The sequence below is a fragment of the Pagrus major genome, chromosome 24, assembly GCF_040436345.1.
Source record: "Pagrus major chromosome 24, Pma_NU_1.0".
Classification (NCBI taxonomy): domain Eukaryota; kingdom Metazoa; phylum Chordata; class Actinopteri; order Spariformes; family Sparidae; genus Pagrus; species Pagrus major.
Genome location: NC_133238.1, coordinates 4,634,633 through 4,649,690, shown reverse-complemented (window position 1 = coordinate 4,649,690; position 15,058 = coordinate 4,634,633). Strand labels below are relative to the sequence as shown.

At 41.2% G+C, this 15,058-nt stretch overlaps 1 protein-coding gene across 1 annotated transcript in view; it reads left to right on the top strand.

Annotated features, from left to right (window-relative positions):
- The window catches only part of LOC140992176 (protein FAM184A-like), a 94,568-nt gene that overhangs the window by 42,453 nt on the left and 37,057 nt on the right, over positions 1-15,058 (top strand). The window contains 5 exon segments of the mRNA XM_073462453.1: positions 2,473-2,595; positions 2,696-2,857; positions 6,825-6,946; positions 7,178-7,328; positions 14,737-14,851. Coding sequence (XP_073318554.1) covers positions 2,473-2,595; positions 2,696-2,857; positions 6,825-6,946; positions 7,178-7,328; positions 14,737-14,851 — 673 coding nt within the window.

The following is a 15,058-nucleotide window of genomic DNA, read 5'->3' as shown; positions in this document are numbered from 1 at the left end:
TGGTTGATTTTCATTGACATTAAATCCTGCCTCCAAGCCAAGTGAGAGCGGTGAGTGTTTGTGTGTGTGTGTGTGTGTGTTTGTGTGTGCATGTGTGAGCGTGTGTGTTTGTGTGTGTGTGTGAGAGAGAGCATGTGGGTGTGTGTTTATAGATCCCCTTAAAGACAGAGCGGTGGAGAGAAGGGATAGAGAGAGAGAGATGATCAAAAAGGAAACATTATGTAAGTGGAGCTGCTGTGCCTCATCATCATCTTTAGATTAATGTCTGTTTGTATTTGGAGGAAATGAGAGATGAAGAGGAGGACAGAGACGTAAAGACCAGACAAAACTGGTCATTTTATCTTCTTCATCTTTCCTACATTGTACTTTAGTGTCTGTCAGCAAGATATTAACGAGTTTCTGAAACGAGGCAATAAAGGGACTTATTCCACAAATTGTTTGTGATGTATTCATTTATAATTCAGTACAGACTACTTAAGGCCAGAAGAGAACAGAGGCTGACTGATGATTAAAAAAATAAAAAAATAAATACATCTCTGCAGCTCTACACTACTTCATTATCAAAATCTATTCAGCAGCTTCTCCTATTTGGATTACTTGTGTAACCGTAATATCAACACATTCTCATAACTAAACAACTGAGGGCGACTGCCAGTGACTTCCAAAACGACACATTTCACTGTTCCCAGAACAACCGTGTAGCAGAGACAGTTCTGATAAAGAGCTGCTCAGTTGAGTTGAGGACATTCTTTTATGTTTGTGACACAAGTTAACTATGTGACTGAAAAGAACTCACCTTTGACTTCTGGTTTCACACTGGACATGAGCAGCAGTCTCCTGGATGAAAATCTTGTGCCTGTTTGAACTGATCACTTACCTCGTCCTCCCTGTCAGACTGTCGCTCTTTATCAAAGATCTATAATAGAGCTACACACTGACAGCAAAGATGAGAATTGAAAAGTGCACATGCCAATAAAGGTTTCTAGCTTCAGGGTTTACTTCCTGGTTATGTGGCAGTAGGGTTTCTCTCACTGGCAGAGAGACTCTACATTGTGATGACATCACAGATTTTTTAAACGGCTTTTCTTGGTTCAATGATTTACAAATGTACTAATATAAAACCTCCATTGATCGAAAGTTCATTAAAGAAAGAGTCATAATCGAACTTGTTTGCAGTTGTAGGTGTCCTGTCAACAGTTACACAAGTCTCTTTTATAATGGTGCTCTATTTAGCCACAAACATTTTACTGCAATACCACGAGTGGCCACTGGGCAAAACTGGAAGCAAGGCTGAGCATCCCTTCCGTATCCAGGTCAAAATATTAGATTATAGATTATACTACATCACCTGACTTTCTCCTTTGCTGCTGTAATAATGACTACAGCACCTGGAGGTCACTGCCTAACAAGAAATGTCAATATGGGTCATAATAAGCTGCTTTTACAGTCGACCATTTGTTTTTCTGATGAGGACGGGCTGGCTGATATTAATTTACAAACACTGTGACGTAGCAGACTTAATGTAAATACAATCAAACTGTATAAAGATACAATAAACAGATCCAATAATCTGACATATCTGGATATATTGATTCCAAAATATTGTATATCCAGTGTTCTCTTAGTCAGTCCTTTTCATTAATTTTTAACCTTCCTGAAGGAACAGCTGCTATAATTATACATATCCACTGGCCTCACAGTAGGATCTACTGGACGTCATCAACCCTTCAGGCATTGATCTGAGGCTGCATGATAATCAGAGTCAGTAAGAATCATTGTGCATTACTTCAGCTGATGTTTGGTTTAAACAGTGAAATCATTACAGAATGAATGAGTTCAGTTTGAGCAGCACCAGTCTGTCAGGACACTGCACTGTTCTTTATCCAGCAGTGCAGTGTTGCTACTGAACAACCACAATACTAGCACAATGATGCTTGTATGTCGGAAAACATATCTGCACTATTGATATCAGCAGGAAACAGCGGAAGGAAAGAGAAGCTAGGCTGCCCAGACCAGATTTGGTGCTGTGGTAGAGGGATTATAGGAAACGGTTGGTTTGATGAGATGGCCTTTTAAGTTGAACTGACGCCTCACGTGTCTTTCTTCATTCAGTAGCCTCGGTTCACTCTTAACAACTACGATGACTCCATATTACAGGACAAATGGGATTTACAGTGGCTGCTTAACTCCCTCCTCTTTAAGAGATTATACTCTAGGGCATTTCAGAGTGAATTCTGTAGACAAGGAGAAGAATGAGCTGCTCGGCCTCCACACTAAACGCACTGATCACTTCTCTTTTTCAAGGATAAACATTCGTGGTTTTTTTGTTTGAATAAATCTCTGGTTTCATGGTTGTTCCCAACACAGACAATCTTCTTCCATTTCTGATCTTTTCTTCTTGCCCGTCCACTTCTTCTCACTCTTCTTTGCATCTCCTTTCATTCCTTATTTCCCCCTCCTTCTCCCCTCCAGAAAATGAGTCAGGAGTTTGAGATTAAGCGACTGTCGTTGGAGGAGCAGCGAGACTGCCTTCAGCAGCAGCTCGACAACTTGAAAGAGGAGCTCTCGGCCAAGCTCAACATGGCCAATCAGGAGGTACAAAGCGACACGTCACTGCTCCTGAGTCCTGAATCCTCACTGATCCTCCTCTGATATGATGATGATGATGTGATTAACTCTGCTGATCTCTCTCAAGGTGTCCCACCTCCAGGAGCTGGTGAGGGAGGGGGAGCAGAACCTGAGCTCAGCTCAGACACAGATCAGCTGTCTGAGGGAAACTCAGGAGAAACTCAAGATCGAACTGGATGCAACAAGATCCAGAGTCCGAGAGACCAGCAACCTGCTCACAGACCTGCAGGTGAGGATCAAATTGGAATTCTGGAAACAACAACATAATTTCTTACTAATTAGAGGGACTACTAGAATGTTCTGAACCCAAGGAAATCATTATTAATCATGATTTATTCATAATTGGAAACTTTATCCTCTATATAGGCTTAATGGTATGCTGCTTGCAGACAACTTTCACAGTTTTGCACATTCAGTAGAAAGACTCTAAGTGTAGCAGTTGAACACTATCTGTACTTTAAGGCACAACCACCATTCTCTCCAGGAAACATTTCAGACATTATTAGGAAATGATTCTGAAATGACTGACTGAAAACAAATAGTCACAATGAAGGTCAACAGCCAAAAAACAGCACTGACGACATCAGTAATTTTTTAGTATCAAACAACATGAGGAGGATTCCTGCTTGTTTTCAACAAATGGAGCTGCCATTAAAGACAGTGCCCAGCCACTTATATGTCTGTACGACCTTCACCAAAAAATGACAGGTGTGTCATGATTTTCATTCTAAAATAGAAATAGATTGAGGTGAGTTTAGCATTAGCCTGCAGCTAGCTAAGCGTCAGTCTGCAGCTAGCTTAGCATTAGCCTGCAGCATCACTTCAAGACTCTTCTCCTGTGTGATGAACAAGATCAGCTGACTGGTACCAGAGGAAACTCTGACAGCGTCGGACATTTATTTATGGTTTTTCTTTTTTATTTAGAGATCCTTTACTGATTTGTTTGTGAAGAGGGTTCACTCTGGACAAATTTGAGAAACTGAACTTTGTAACAAACTGAATTTCTATCTTTTGTTGTGTATTGTTGAATCACTGAAGGCTGGTATTTGTTGTTGAACTCTGGAATTTTTGGTGAATATTATTTGAACTTGTCTAACCCTAACCTGCAAAAAGACAAGCTGTTGCTTTTGGCAAAACCAACGATCTGTTAATCAATACAATTCTAGATGTGATAGTCTAACAGTGGCAGAGTCATCAGTGCTGAACGAAATGTTTAAACTGAAAATCGAACCGAATCCTGACCTTAAAATCCAAAGTCAGATTCAATCGTGGATTTTGAGAAAAGTGGCACCTCTAATGGTTTGACTCCATGATGAACACTTGATGCCAAAACTCATCAGTGTTTGTTGTGAAGGTCCAACATGACCGTGCCGTGACAATACAAGCGTTTAATTGGCTCAAAAGAGAGAGCCTTGGAGTTTCCTTGTGATTTTTAAGTGCCACCCCTCATATTTGAGCATGGAGTTTGTCTTGCTTGCTTGAGACTTGAGTCACAGCTGTTATCTGTAGTGCAGAGATGATACGATGTGTCCCAGCAGAAAAGCATGCTGCTTACCCACTTACAACACTTGTCTGTGAACATGATTCATTAACCAATCGACAGTGTTTTCTAACATGTGTGGATCTAGAGTCCACAAATTTGAGTTCTCAAATCTACATAATGTTTTTGTTCCTGCTAGTGTGGAGAGTAAAATGCAGGGCCTCTGACCGTGGTCATGAGCCATCAAGTTCAGCTGTTTTTTGATGATCTGCTTGACTTTTCTGTTCACCTTCATTTTGTAGTATAAAGAGTAAAGAAGCAGCCCTAAATATACTGAGAGTCTGAGAGGAGAGTAACCTGCTGAGTCACTACATGTGAGGACAGTAAGAACAGGCTCACTGTGGAATGTAACTATACATAAGACAGCTGGATACAGTCACACTCTTCAGATGAGTCACAGAGGTTTCCTTTCCTCCCAGTCTGATTTAACACTGTCACCAACACTCACTTAATTTATTTCAGATGTTTCAGTCTGTAGACTTTCATCAGGTTTCATCAGAGCAGTTTGTAATAAGAAGTTTTACCTGCTGGACCTGATGAATCAAAGGTGTCATATCGTCAGCAACCACACTGTAAATTAATTAAATTAATATTTTAGGATCAATACTATCTCTATGTACTATGTATACTAAGTATTGTTGGTTTAGTGTGTGTGGGCCCTCAGAGACTTGGTAACTGTAACCTGACTTACAGGTGATCACTCAAGTCACTTGATTATGGTTGGATGTGCAACCAGTCAGATGTTTCCCTCCTCAGACCTGTCAGTCGGACAGCCAATTTAACAAATATCAACTGCTGGGTTGCTGGAGGTTTTTCAGAGAGTGTAACCAGTTCCTCTGAAGAGGCAGTGAGGCCAACAGAGAGGAAGGAAGGAGAGACGGAGAGGGGCAGAGCGCTCTCAAAGCAGGAAATGAGAATTAACTGAAGGCCAGCTGTGAGATAATGATGATGAGGCTATTATGAATTGAGTGGTCCTGTGTGTGAAAAGAGCCCTTCTGCTGCTGCTGCTGCTGTTGTGCGTGTGTGTGTGTGTGTGTGTGTGTGTGTGTGTGTGTGTGTGCGTGTGTGTGCATCTGTAAGAGGGGAATGGAAAGACACTGGTTGTTTTTCATAATATTATTATTATCAAGATGATCAATAAGGAGTAAAATACAGTCAAAATAATAAAAAGGTAGAACAAAAGATAAATCAAATGGAGCAGATGAACTGAACTCAGAGTCAACACCAACAGGCACAAAGCTGAAACATGAATGAGTGAAAGAGTGACAGCTGGTGGAAGGTTCTCACATGAATCAGTGAATAAAAACATCCAATAAAAGAGAGACGGAGGACAGAGGGAGGAATGATCATTAGATGAAATTTCAGTGCTGCTCTTTTCTTTCCCACCAGAGCTCATGTTCTATAAAAAGAGCGGATTTAGACTGTTAAAAAGGGAAGCCTAACACAGGACTGTATCTTGTATACACTGTGAGCTCGTTGCAGGAGAGACACAAGCATTGAGCCAGCTGAGCCCTGCGTCACTGTGAATACAGCATGAACCCAAGAGTAGCTTACTTGCTGCATGGAACTTTCAAGTGTTGTTGGTTCGGCAAGCCCCTGTGGACAAAAGTGGTATGAGCACCAGCACCTGCTGTCTAAAGAGCTTTGTTTGAAAGCAAGTGAAAGAAAGAGGCAACATATTCTAATATAACTTTTTTCTAAACACAGCAGTTTGAAGGATGCATAGTTATGATGTAATGTATATATTTGAGGCTATGTAAGATTAATAACTATGATATGACGATGATAAAATAAGGAACAAGAACAGTACAGAAACAGCCACTGTTTACTTCTGTAGCTCATGTAGAGGCTGCAGTATTAAGATGCATAACCAGTTAAACGTTCCTTGTAGTACATTTAAGAGATTTGTTTTCACAAAGCTATATACTCTGAAATAGGTTAATCCGGCACTGATAGTTATAATAAAATTTATATTTTGTTGTTAAAATAAATAGAATAGATTCAAATAAACTCAATAAATGATACAACATACTGTACAGGATATGTTGTGTTGAAATATAATGCTATGTCAACATGACATTTATTTACAGTATCTTCACTATATTTAGTATGAATGAGTGGTGGAAAGTAAGTCCAGTCCTGCACTTAACAGTCTCATAATGTCACATTTAATCATACTGTATATGGATCACAGGCACTTTTACCTCTGATACTTAAAGCACCAGTTCACAGCAAAATCAAAACTGTCATTATGACAAAACCTGAATTTCATCACTTCAGAGCTGAAGAGAAGAGCTTTATGCTGCTTTAATGAAGTCATCAGCAGAAGCTCAAACAGCTGACCTGCTCAAGTTAGTTTCTTTCTGCCCTGTAGCCATGGCATTATAAATAAATGTGGAGGTGGGCAATGTGACTCATCCACCGTTCTGTCATTGAAGAGCTGCATCTGGAGCTTTTCTTACTTTTAGGAGCTTCACATTGTTATTATTCAGGATGCAGTGATCTACCACCAAGTGACGTTATAACCTGAGCAACACTCAGGGATTGTAGATACATGCTGTATTACCCAGTGTAGTCTGACTTCATCAGGCCTAAGCCTAACCCTAGCTTCTATCTGTGTTCTGGCTGTAATATGTGCACCTGTGTGCGTTTTTAGGAGGAGATAGAGACCCAGAGACAGCAGCATGAAGCCAGAGTGATGTCCATCAGAACAGAAGAGAAGCAGAAGATGGACAAGATGGCTGATGACCTGGACCAGAAGTGGAGAGATGCACTGCGGTAACAGACTCTCCTCATGTGTCTTCAGCTCTGTCACTCACTTTTGCTCTTTCCGTTTGTTTTCCATTTATCTCTGTCATCTCCCTCTGCTTCACCATCACACCTGTTATCAGCAGAACAAGTCCACTTGTGTTTCCAAATTGCTCACAGATAGGAATAAGAACACAATCAGAAGAGGCACACAATATTCACAGATTCGCAGAATGACCAAAATGACCTGTGTGTCTGCAGGGAGGAGGTGCGTCTGTTGAAGGAGGAGTTGAGCGAGGACTATGAAGCAGACAAACAGGCGGCGCTGACTCAGCTCTCCCAGCAGAAAGAACTGGAGATGATGGCAGCGAGAGAGGGCTGGCAGAGGAAGGTGGAGGACCTGCTGGAACAGGTAACACACATGGACTCACACACACACACACACACACACACACACACACACACACACACACACACACACACACACACACACACAGTGAAGGCTGCAGCAGGGTGGTTCTAAATGAAAGTCAAGTCTCAGGTCCTCATAATGAATCACATGGAACAGCTACATATTATACAGTTATCTTTATTATCCTGGATAAACAGGTGCACATCACTTCACAACCACAACTTAACTTTCCAAGAGGAAAATATGCTGTTGCATATGCATTTATTTATTTGGGCCTCGACATGAACACTGAGCTGCTCTGCCACAGGGTGTGTCAGTTTTCAAATGATGAATATGTAAATGTCTCAATGTATCAACAGTCAGCAGGAGGCCACGAGTCAGGAATGATAGACTTCATATTTACTGGAATGATGTCAGTTTGTACATCTGAATGTTTTCTCAGTGAACAAGGGATCAGCAGCAGTATCATCATTCATCACACCAACAAGACAAATGATCACTTCACATCTCTGTTTAAACTCAAGTTCATCACCAGCAGTTTATCACAGGGAGTGTGAGAAAAGCTGGGACATAGTAACGTCCACACAGGGGACACCATCGTCTTCTACATTGTCTTCGTCATCTTGGTCATTATCATCTTCATAATCTTTATCCTAAGGCTCATTTATGCTCCCTTTACATACCAAAATAGATGCATCCGTTTCAAACAATATAATCGTCACTGTCCACATATTTCCATGCGTCCCTCACGTTGGTATGGATGTTCAGTAATAAAGCCAGTAGAGAGTGCCGCCGTGCCGCTCAGGGGTCTTGCATGGACCTCCACTTCTCCTTCTCTGGTGTCCAGCTCACATTTAAGGCCCGTCCAGTCTCCTCCCAGCTGTTCTGTAGTAACTGATTGTCTCTGTGCCCGGGTAAAGTAACATCATACAAACTTTCTCACCAACTCATAACCTCTCCTCAAAAAGCTGTGCTATTTTTAAAACTTCTTCCTCTTTGGTCGTGTCTTGCTTGAACTATCTGCTTACACTGCTACATTGCCTCCCATGACTACCAGAGGTACTTCTCCGTTAGTCCATAAGATTTTAAAAAAACATGCAGAAATATGGACAAAGAATATGGACTTAAGGCTCCATCTGTGTCGTTATGTGTAAAACATAGAGCATAAATGTGCCTTTAGTCTTCTTCTTCTTGACCCACAAATTCATCATGTTGACTGACAGTAAGCTGTCCTGAGTGTAAAATTGGATTATTTAATGTTTACTGCAGAATGTCTTTCTCTTACTGAGGAAACGCCTCTGAAACATATTTGAAACATTCCATTTTAAGGCAGGATTACTGTACTTGAAAGCAACTTTTATCTGTTCCCTGGCTTTGATAGAAGGGCACCCCGACCTTGACCCCACCCCCCACCCCACCCACACCCACTTTGGGAATCACTTTGATTGACAGCTCCACTCGACATGAAGGCCTGGAGAAAGCCTGGAGCGAAAATAGAGTGTTTCCAAGGAGAGATACGACTCCATCTCACACACACTCTCACAGTCTGCTGCCTCTGACTGTGTGTGTGAATGTGATTAACAACCAGTTCACCTGCTTTACATTTCACATCATGCACACACACACACACACACACACACACACACACACACACACACACACACACACACACACACACACACACACACACACACAAAAACAAAATGGGCCTGAAAAGGATTTCACTTCTCATCTTGTGCTATTTTGGTCCAGTGTCTGTGTTCTTTGGTCAGCTTCTGTTTTTAATGAGTTTGTTCCCAAAGCTCTCATACACTTATGCTGTACATACACATACATAGGCAGTTTATATATACACAAACTCTGAAGAGAATATGAACAGCAGTTGGAATTAATAATTTCTCTTCTCCTACATCTCTGATTGCTGGAGTAAACTTTAAACTATCAGGGTAGTTGGAGCAGCTCAGGTCAGAGTTGAAACTCTGTAGCAGCACAGAGAACCATTGGACGCTGGCTGAAAGCTCAGGTGTTTGTCTACTTACACTCACACAGCCGTTTGTGCTGAGCATACTGCCTCTGGGTAATTCAGAGCTCAGCTGAGTCACAACTGAGACGTCACAGAGGCTCGTCCTGATTTTGACACCGGTGGCCTCAGATAAACACTTTCTGACAAGCTGGAGCCAACAAACACCAAAGCCAGCTTGACAACTCTTTAGACGTCCTCACCCCCACAATCCAAGACCAAAGATGCTCACGGTTAAACATTAAAAGTTAAAGGACAGGTTTGGAGGAAATCTTCTGGTTTGTTGTTTTACACAAAGTCACACAGGAGAAACAGTTTTATCCTAAATTATCCAGATTGTAGTTTACTGGAGACAAATGAAACCGAAGTTAATGTGTGCTTGGTTTTGATGGATCTGTTTTGGCTCTTTGCCCACCAATGTGACCAGGATATCAGAGAGCGATAACTCTCTAGATTATTTTCTTGATTGATTGATCAGTTGTTTACTCTTTGGGTCTTCAACTGGGGGTCCACAACCTCAGGGTTACTGAAGTTACCACCAAAGTATTGATACAGCTGCAGGGGGGTTATGTTTTTACCGTGTCCTTTTCTTAGATTGTTTGTTGGTTGGTTTGTCAGCAGGATTGCACAAAAACTACTGAACAGATTTTTCGCCAAAGTTGGATTGAGGATGGGTCTCGGCCCAGAATAGACCCCATTAACTTTTGGTGCAGATCTGGATACAGGGTTAGATCCAGGAATTATTTCTCCCCTTCTTTAACATTGTTGTTTTTTGACATTTTCATTAATTTTTCAGTCATTGATACATTGATGTTGATGAAAAAAATCAGGCATATTTAGGTGGCTGGTATCTATGAGTGAGTACAGATGGGTCTGTTGGACCTTGGTGGAGGTATTCAGGAGTGCCATTCTAGTTTGATAATATTTTGGATGGTTTTATTTTTCAATTTGTATTTGTCTGAAAATTCACATTAACATAAATGCAACATATCAACAAAGATACATTTACACACATTGATGATAGGCTCATCATGATTCTTCATGCTAGGAAGCTAACCTAACCTAATAGCAGCACCTAATAGTGAACTAGTTACCTACCCAGGCTGCTGTCACTCCCCTTTAGTCACTTCCCTTGTTGATACTTTTAAGAGCAACCTTAAGACCTTCCTTTTTAGGCTGGCTTTTAGCTGAATTTTATTTATGTATTTATTGTTTTTTTATCCTGTTTAAACCTGGTTTTATTTGATTTATCTATTCACGTATTATTCATTTATTTATTTTAATAATCTTGTTTTATCTTGTTTTACTTTATTTATGATTATTTTTTATTTCTTTGCTTATAAACAGTTATAGACTTTTAAACCTCTTTTAGTATTTTATCATTCTTAGTTAGTTTTAGAGTTTTATTATTTTATCTTTATTTTATTTATTTTACTGCCTCTAGTGTCTCCTCAGTGAAATACATCAATGATAGCGTTTCCTCGGTTCCGCAATACCTGTTGTTAGTGGCCTGTTTCATTTATCACTATTTAGTATTTTATTATTACTCACTTTTTATTTTTTCCTGTTGGGTTTTAAGTAGCTGGGTGTGGCTGTGTATGTGTGTGTGGGTGTGTGTGGGGGGGGCTGTTGTTTTTTTTTTTAATTGTTGCTGCTGCTGTTTTTAATTTCTGTAAAGCACTTTGAGCTACATTACCATGTATGAAAAGCGCTCTACAAATAAAGTTTGATTGATTGATTGATTCCCTTGGTGTAAGACTTTGTGACAGGAAGGCTTTACATATGCTAAAGGTACATGTTGTGTGTCTGTATGATTTGCAATGATTTTCCTTTAAGAAGCGAGAAAGTGGGAGGGAGTGAGGGAGGGAGAGAAAGAAAGAAAAAGAGAGAGCACAGAAAAAAAACTCACCTGTTGTGTGTGTTCTCTTCATGTCTGTGACATATTCTACACACAGTCATTAAAACTGTAGTGAAATGCTGCTATGATGTCCATATGACTGTCTACAGTTTGTTTTCAGCTCTATTTTTGCCGAGAACTACACGTTTGTCGCAGTAATAATAGGCTCTATATAACTCTACATGAAGTGACGCAGCAGCCTCACTTGACGCAGGTGTGAGAAGCACAACTCACACAGCCAGTGTGTCTCCTCTAACCTGTTAACATGGACGCCAAAATGAAAAGCGAGAGATAACGCCACACATGCATGCTGCTCACACAGCCGGTGCGTCCAGCCTTTTTTTCTTCTCGAGTTTCTCTAGATGTGCTGGGATGTACTCCTTTGACCTTATGTAATAAAAAAAATATATCAGTATCGATCAAACAATCGATGAACTGAGTAGAGAGTAAGGCAGAGCCGGGCCCTTTATCTTGCTCTAATAATTGAATAATGTCATAAAGGCTTGTTCAGTGAGCGTTATCTGAATGTCAGTGTTGGTGACTGTGTAAATGTGAGTCAGTACAAATGCTGCACTTTAAAGTGTCTGAAAATAAACATCAAACAATGTCACAGCAAACCTCTAAGGAGCTTACACTCTATATGTATGTCTGTGTGTGTGTGACATCTGTGTGTGTGTGTGTGTGTGTGACATCTGTGTGTGTGTGTGTGTGTGTCTTCTTGTCTCATCAAAGGGCTCTGTTGAATGCTGCTTTTTTATTTTTTTTATTTGAGCTCCATGACGTCACAGCTGATTGTGTTCTTATGAGTGTGTGTGTGTGTGTGTGTGTGTGTGTGTGTGTGTGTGTGTGTGTGTGTGTGTGCTGTAGAGAGCACTGTAGTGGACTGGACAATCATAATTCACCATAATCTGAGTGGTTTCCCTCTCACTGACAACTGACTGTTGGGCAATGCCCCCTAGTAAGCGTCAGTGTGTAACCATGACAACGGAGAGTTGGGAGGGGCTAAGGTTAGCAGAAGTGTGTGCACACCCACTTTAATCTAACTTTTTCAACTTTGGAGATGAACAAGCCAAAAATCTAACTTGCCCGACATAAAAATGGGACTCTGGTGTCTGTCAGTGGGTTAAAACAAGCAGCAGCCTCATATACTTGCTGGACACAGCAGGGTGACCTCATGTGCTGTTTAACTGGCAGAGAAATCATTTTGTGGAAATAAAAGAGTGAGTGTGGATGTGCCATCATGAAGATAGTTTAATAAGAAGCTTCTGGCCCCAGGCTGCTGTTTGTGTGTGCCAGTGTGATGATGACATGAAGGGCTGGACATGTGCTCGACAGGTGTTTCCACCTTAAAGTTATTTCTGGCGTCATTTGGTCAAAAATCAATAATAACCTTTCAGCATATTGTAATTCATAGTGTTATGACAGAACACTGGACTTCTGTGTCTCCTCTTGGCTCTGTATTCAGGCTTTAAAAAATCAGTGCCGTGACGGCAGTGTTCAGCCAATCACAGTTCATTTTACAGAGCAAGCTGTTTTAGGTGTTCCTATTGGTTGCTCGACCAAAGTCGATGCGCGTTTACCTTCCATCGGTGGTGAAGATGCAACGGCGGACGTCCAGGCAGGAAAAGCTGCTATCCCGGCATTACCAACAAAAGCGTACATGGCTAAGCAAGCCAAAAAAAGGAAGACCGATGTAGAGAAACGAGAGTCTAAGAGGGAGAGTGACAATAGATGGAATAAATCGCGTGTAAACATTGGACAGGCATATCCGAGCTTAGAGATAACATCGGGCTGACGTGGAAGTCTGAGCTTGTTGTTCTTCTCCTGGACAGGTGAGCCTCCAATGCAAGTTTTACGTAGCTGATAATCTAAATGTGTGGTAGTAATTGGCTGTGTAGTTGAAATGACCGTGAATCTAATAAAGAAGGCAGTTTGTGGTCACAATTGACGAGTAATGTTGTGAGTTGATTAGCTTTATGCTAACCGTAGCCAAAGGCTCATGACAGCTACAAGCAAATCAGAGCCAAAGTCAACGTCAAATGTATTGTCAATACCGTTATATATACAAGACATACAGAGGACGTGTGCCATGTAAATATGGATGTGACAGTTATTATTTATTTTCAGGTTGCGGTGAAAAGTAAGTGTCTGAATAAAGTGGTTGTCTCTGATAGTCATGTGCATGTGGGGGTAATTGTTTACTTTAGCGTTAGACATTGTTTTATTATTCTTAGCAATCACACCTCTTTCCCGTGATATATGTGTTGCTGTTGTCATTAGATTATGCTGTATAAGTATCACGTCAGTATGACAAATATCGTAGCGTTATTAGTGCCAGACATGTAGGCTATGTCATGCTGAGACGTTAGGAAGAAATAATTGTTGTCGGCCTCTATCGCTCTTCTAAACAATGCAAAAGTAATTTTTGTTTGTTCATACGTTCAATTTGTTCAGTCGAGAAAGGTAAAGTACTTTCTTACCTGTAATTCGGCCATGGCTAGTGTATGATGAAAAGTTCCGACGTGAATGTGCCAAGCGCTACAGTCGCGCGCGTCCACGAGAGTGGAAAGTGAAAGTGTGGAGCTACGGAGTTGAAACAGGGAGGGGAGGGGGGAGCGCAGTTGTTTCCATCCCAGTCTCATGCGTTTTTCACATTCTACTCCAGCTTTAATCTTGTCCAGCTAATTTCTGTAAATGTAAAATGATTGGCTGTAACAGACAGATAGTGGACAGAGGAGGGGAGGAAATCCTCTACAGGTCCTCTGTCTGTCTGTTTAAATCCAGATCCAGAGCAAACTTCATCCCAGCCCTGCTCCTCATCCTCTCATTTTAAATCCATCTTACCTTGCCCTCACTAATGTAGTACGCCTACAGTGCTGAATCCTGCTGGGGATTTAACTGGCTGAGTCAGAAGAAGAGGACCAGAGCCACCAGGCTGAGAGAGTTCACTTAGGCCTCTGATAGTTCACATATTTCCTCAAAACAAAACCGTTTTGTGTGCTGTGATGAGACTTAGGCTGCTTGGCTTCATGCTATTTGGCTCTGTGTGCTGACAGTCTGACAAGCTGTTGGCTCATTGAGACAGCAGGCGGCGAGCACTTACTGTTGGCTTATTTCCAATGTGTCGATATCACCAGTGAGTGTTTGTCAAAACATCTCAACTAAAGTCAGAACGACTGTAGAACAAACTGTTTGCATACGAGGATTAAAGAATATGAGACGCAGGAGGAAATGCAGAGACAGAGCAATGATGCCTTAATGTTGACCTCATTACACATTCCTGAAGATACGTGTTTCCAACAACCACTTTCTCTAAAGAAAGACACTGAATGTGTTGTTGCTGCTCAGAAACAAAGCCACTGTATTGTCACTGTATGTGATTACTGTTGTTAAGATCTGTCCTGGTGCTTCTTCTGACTGCTGCATCCTTCAGTAGGAACACCAGTAATTATATGTGCCTCTCTTTGGACTTACTTCCTCTCTCTGGACAGATCTCTCTATTGAAGCAGTCCCTGGAGCTGCAGCTGTCTCAGTCCCAGTCAGCTCTGCAGCAGCTGCAGTCTCAGTTCAACCAGGAGAGGGAGCTACTGAGCCAACAGCTCAAAGGTAAGCTGGCCTATGCTCCTGTCCTTCAACAGTAGCTACAGGCTGACACTGACACTGAGTGTCCACAGCTGCAGTCAGTCTGACCCCAAAGTTTCAAAAAAATGTCTGATCATATTCTATTTATTATTTATTATACGTTAACATAACATATAGTGACTGTTCACTGATCACTCTCCTGCAGCTGTGGTGTTAAGGGCAAATTATTTT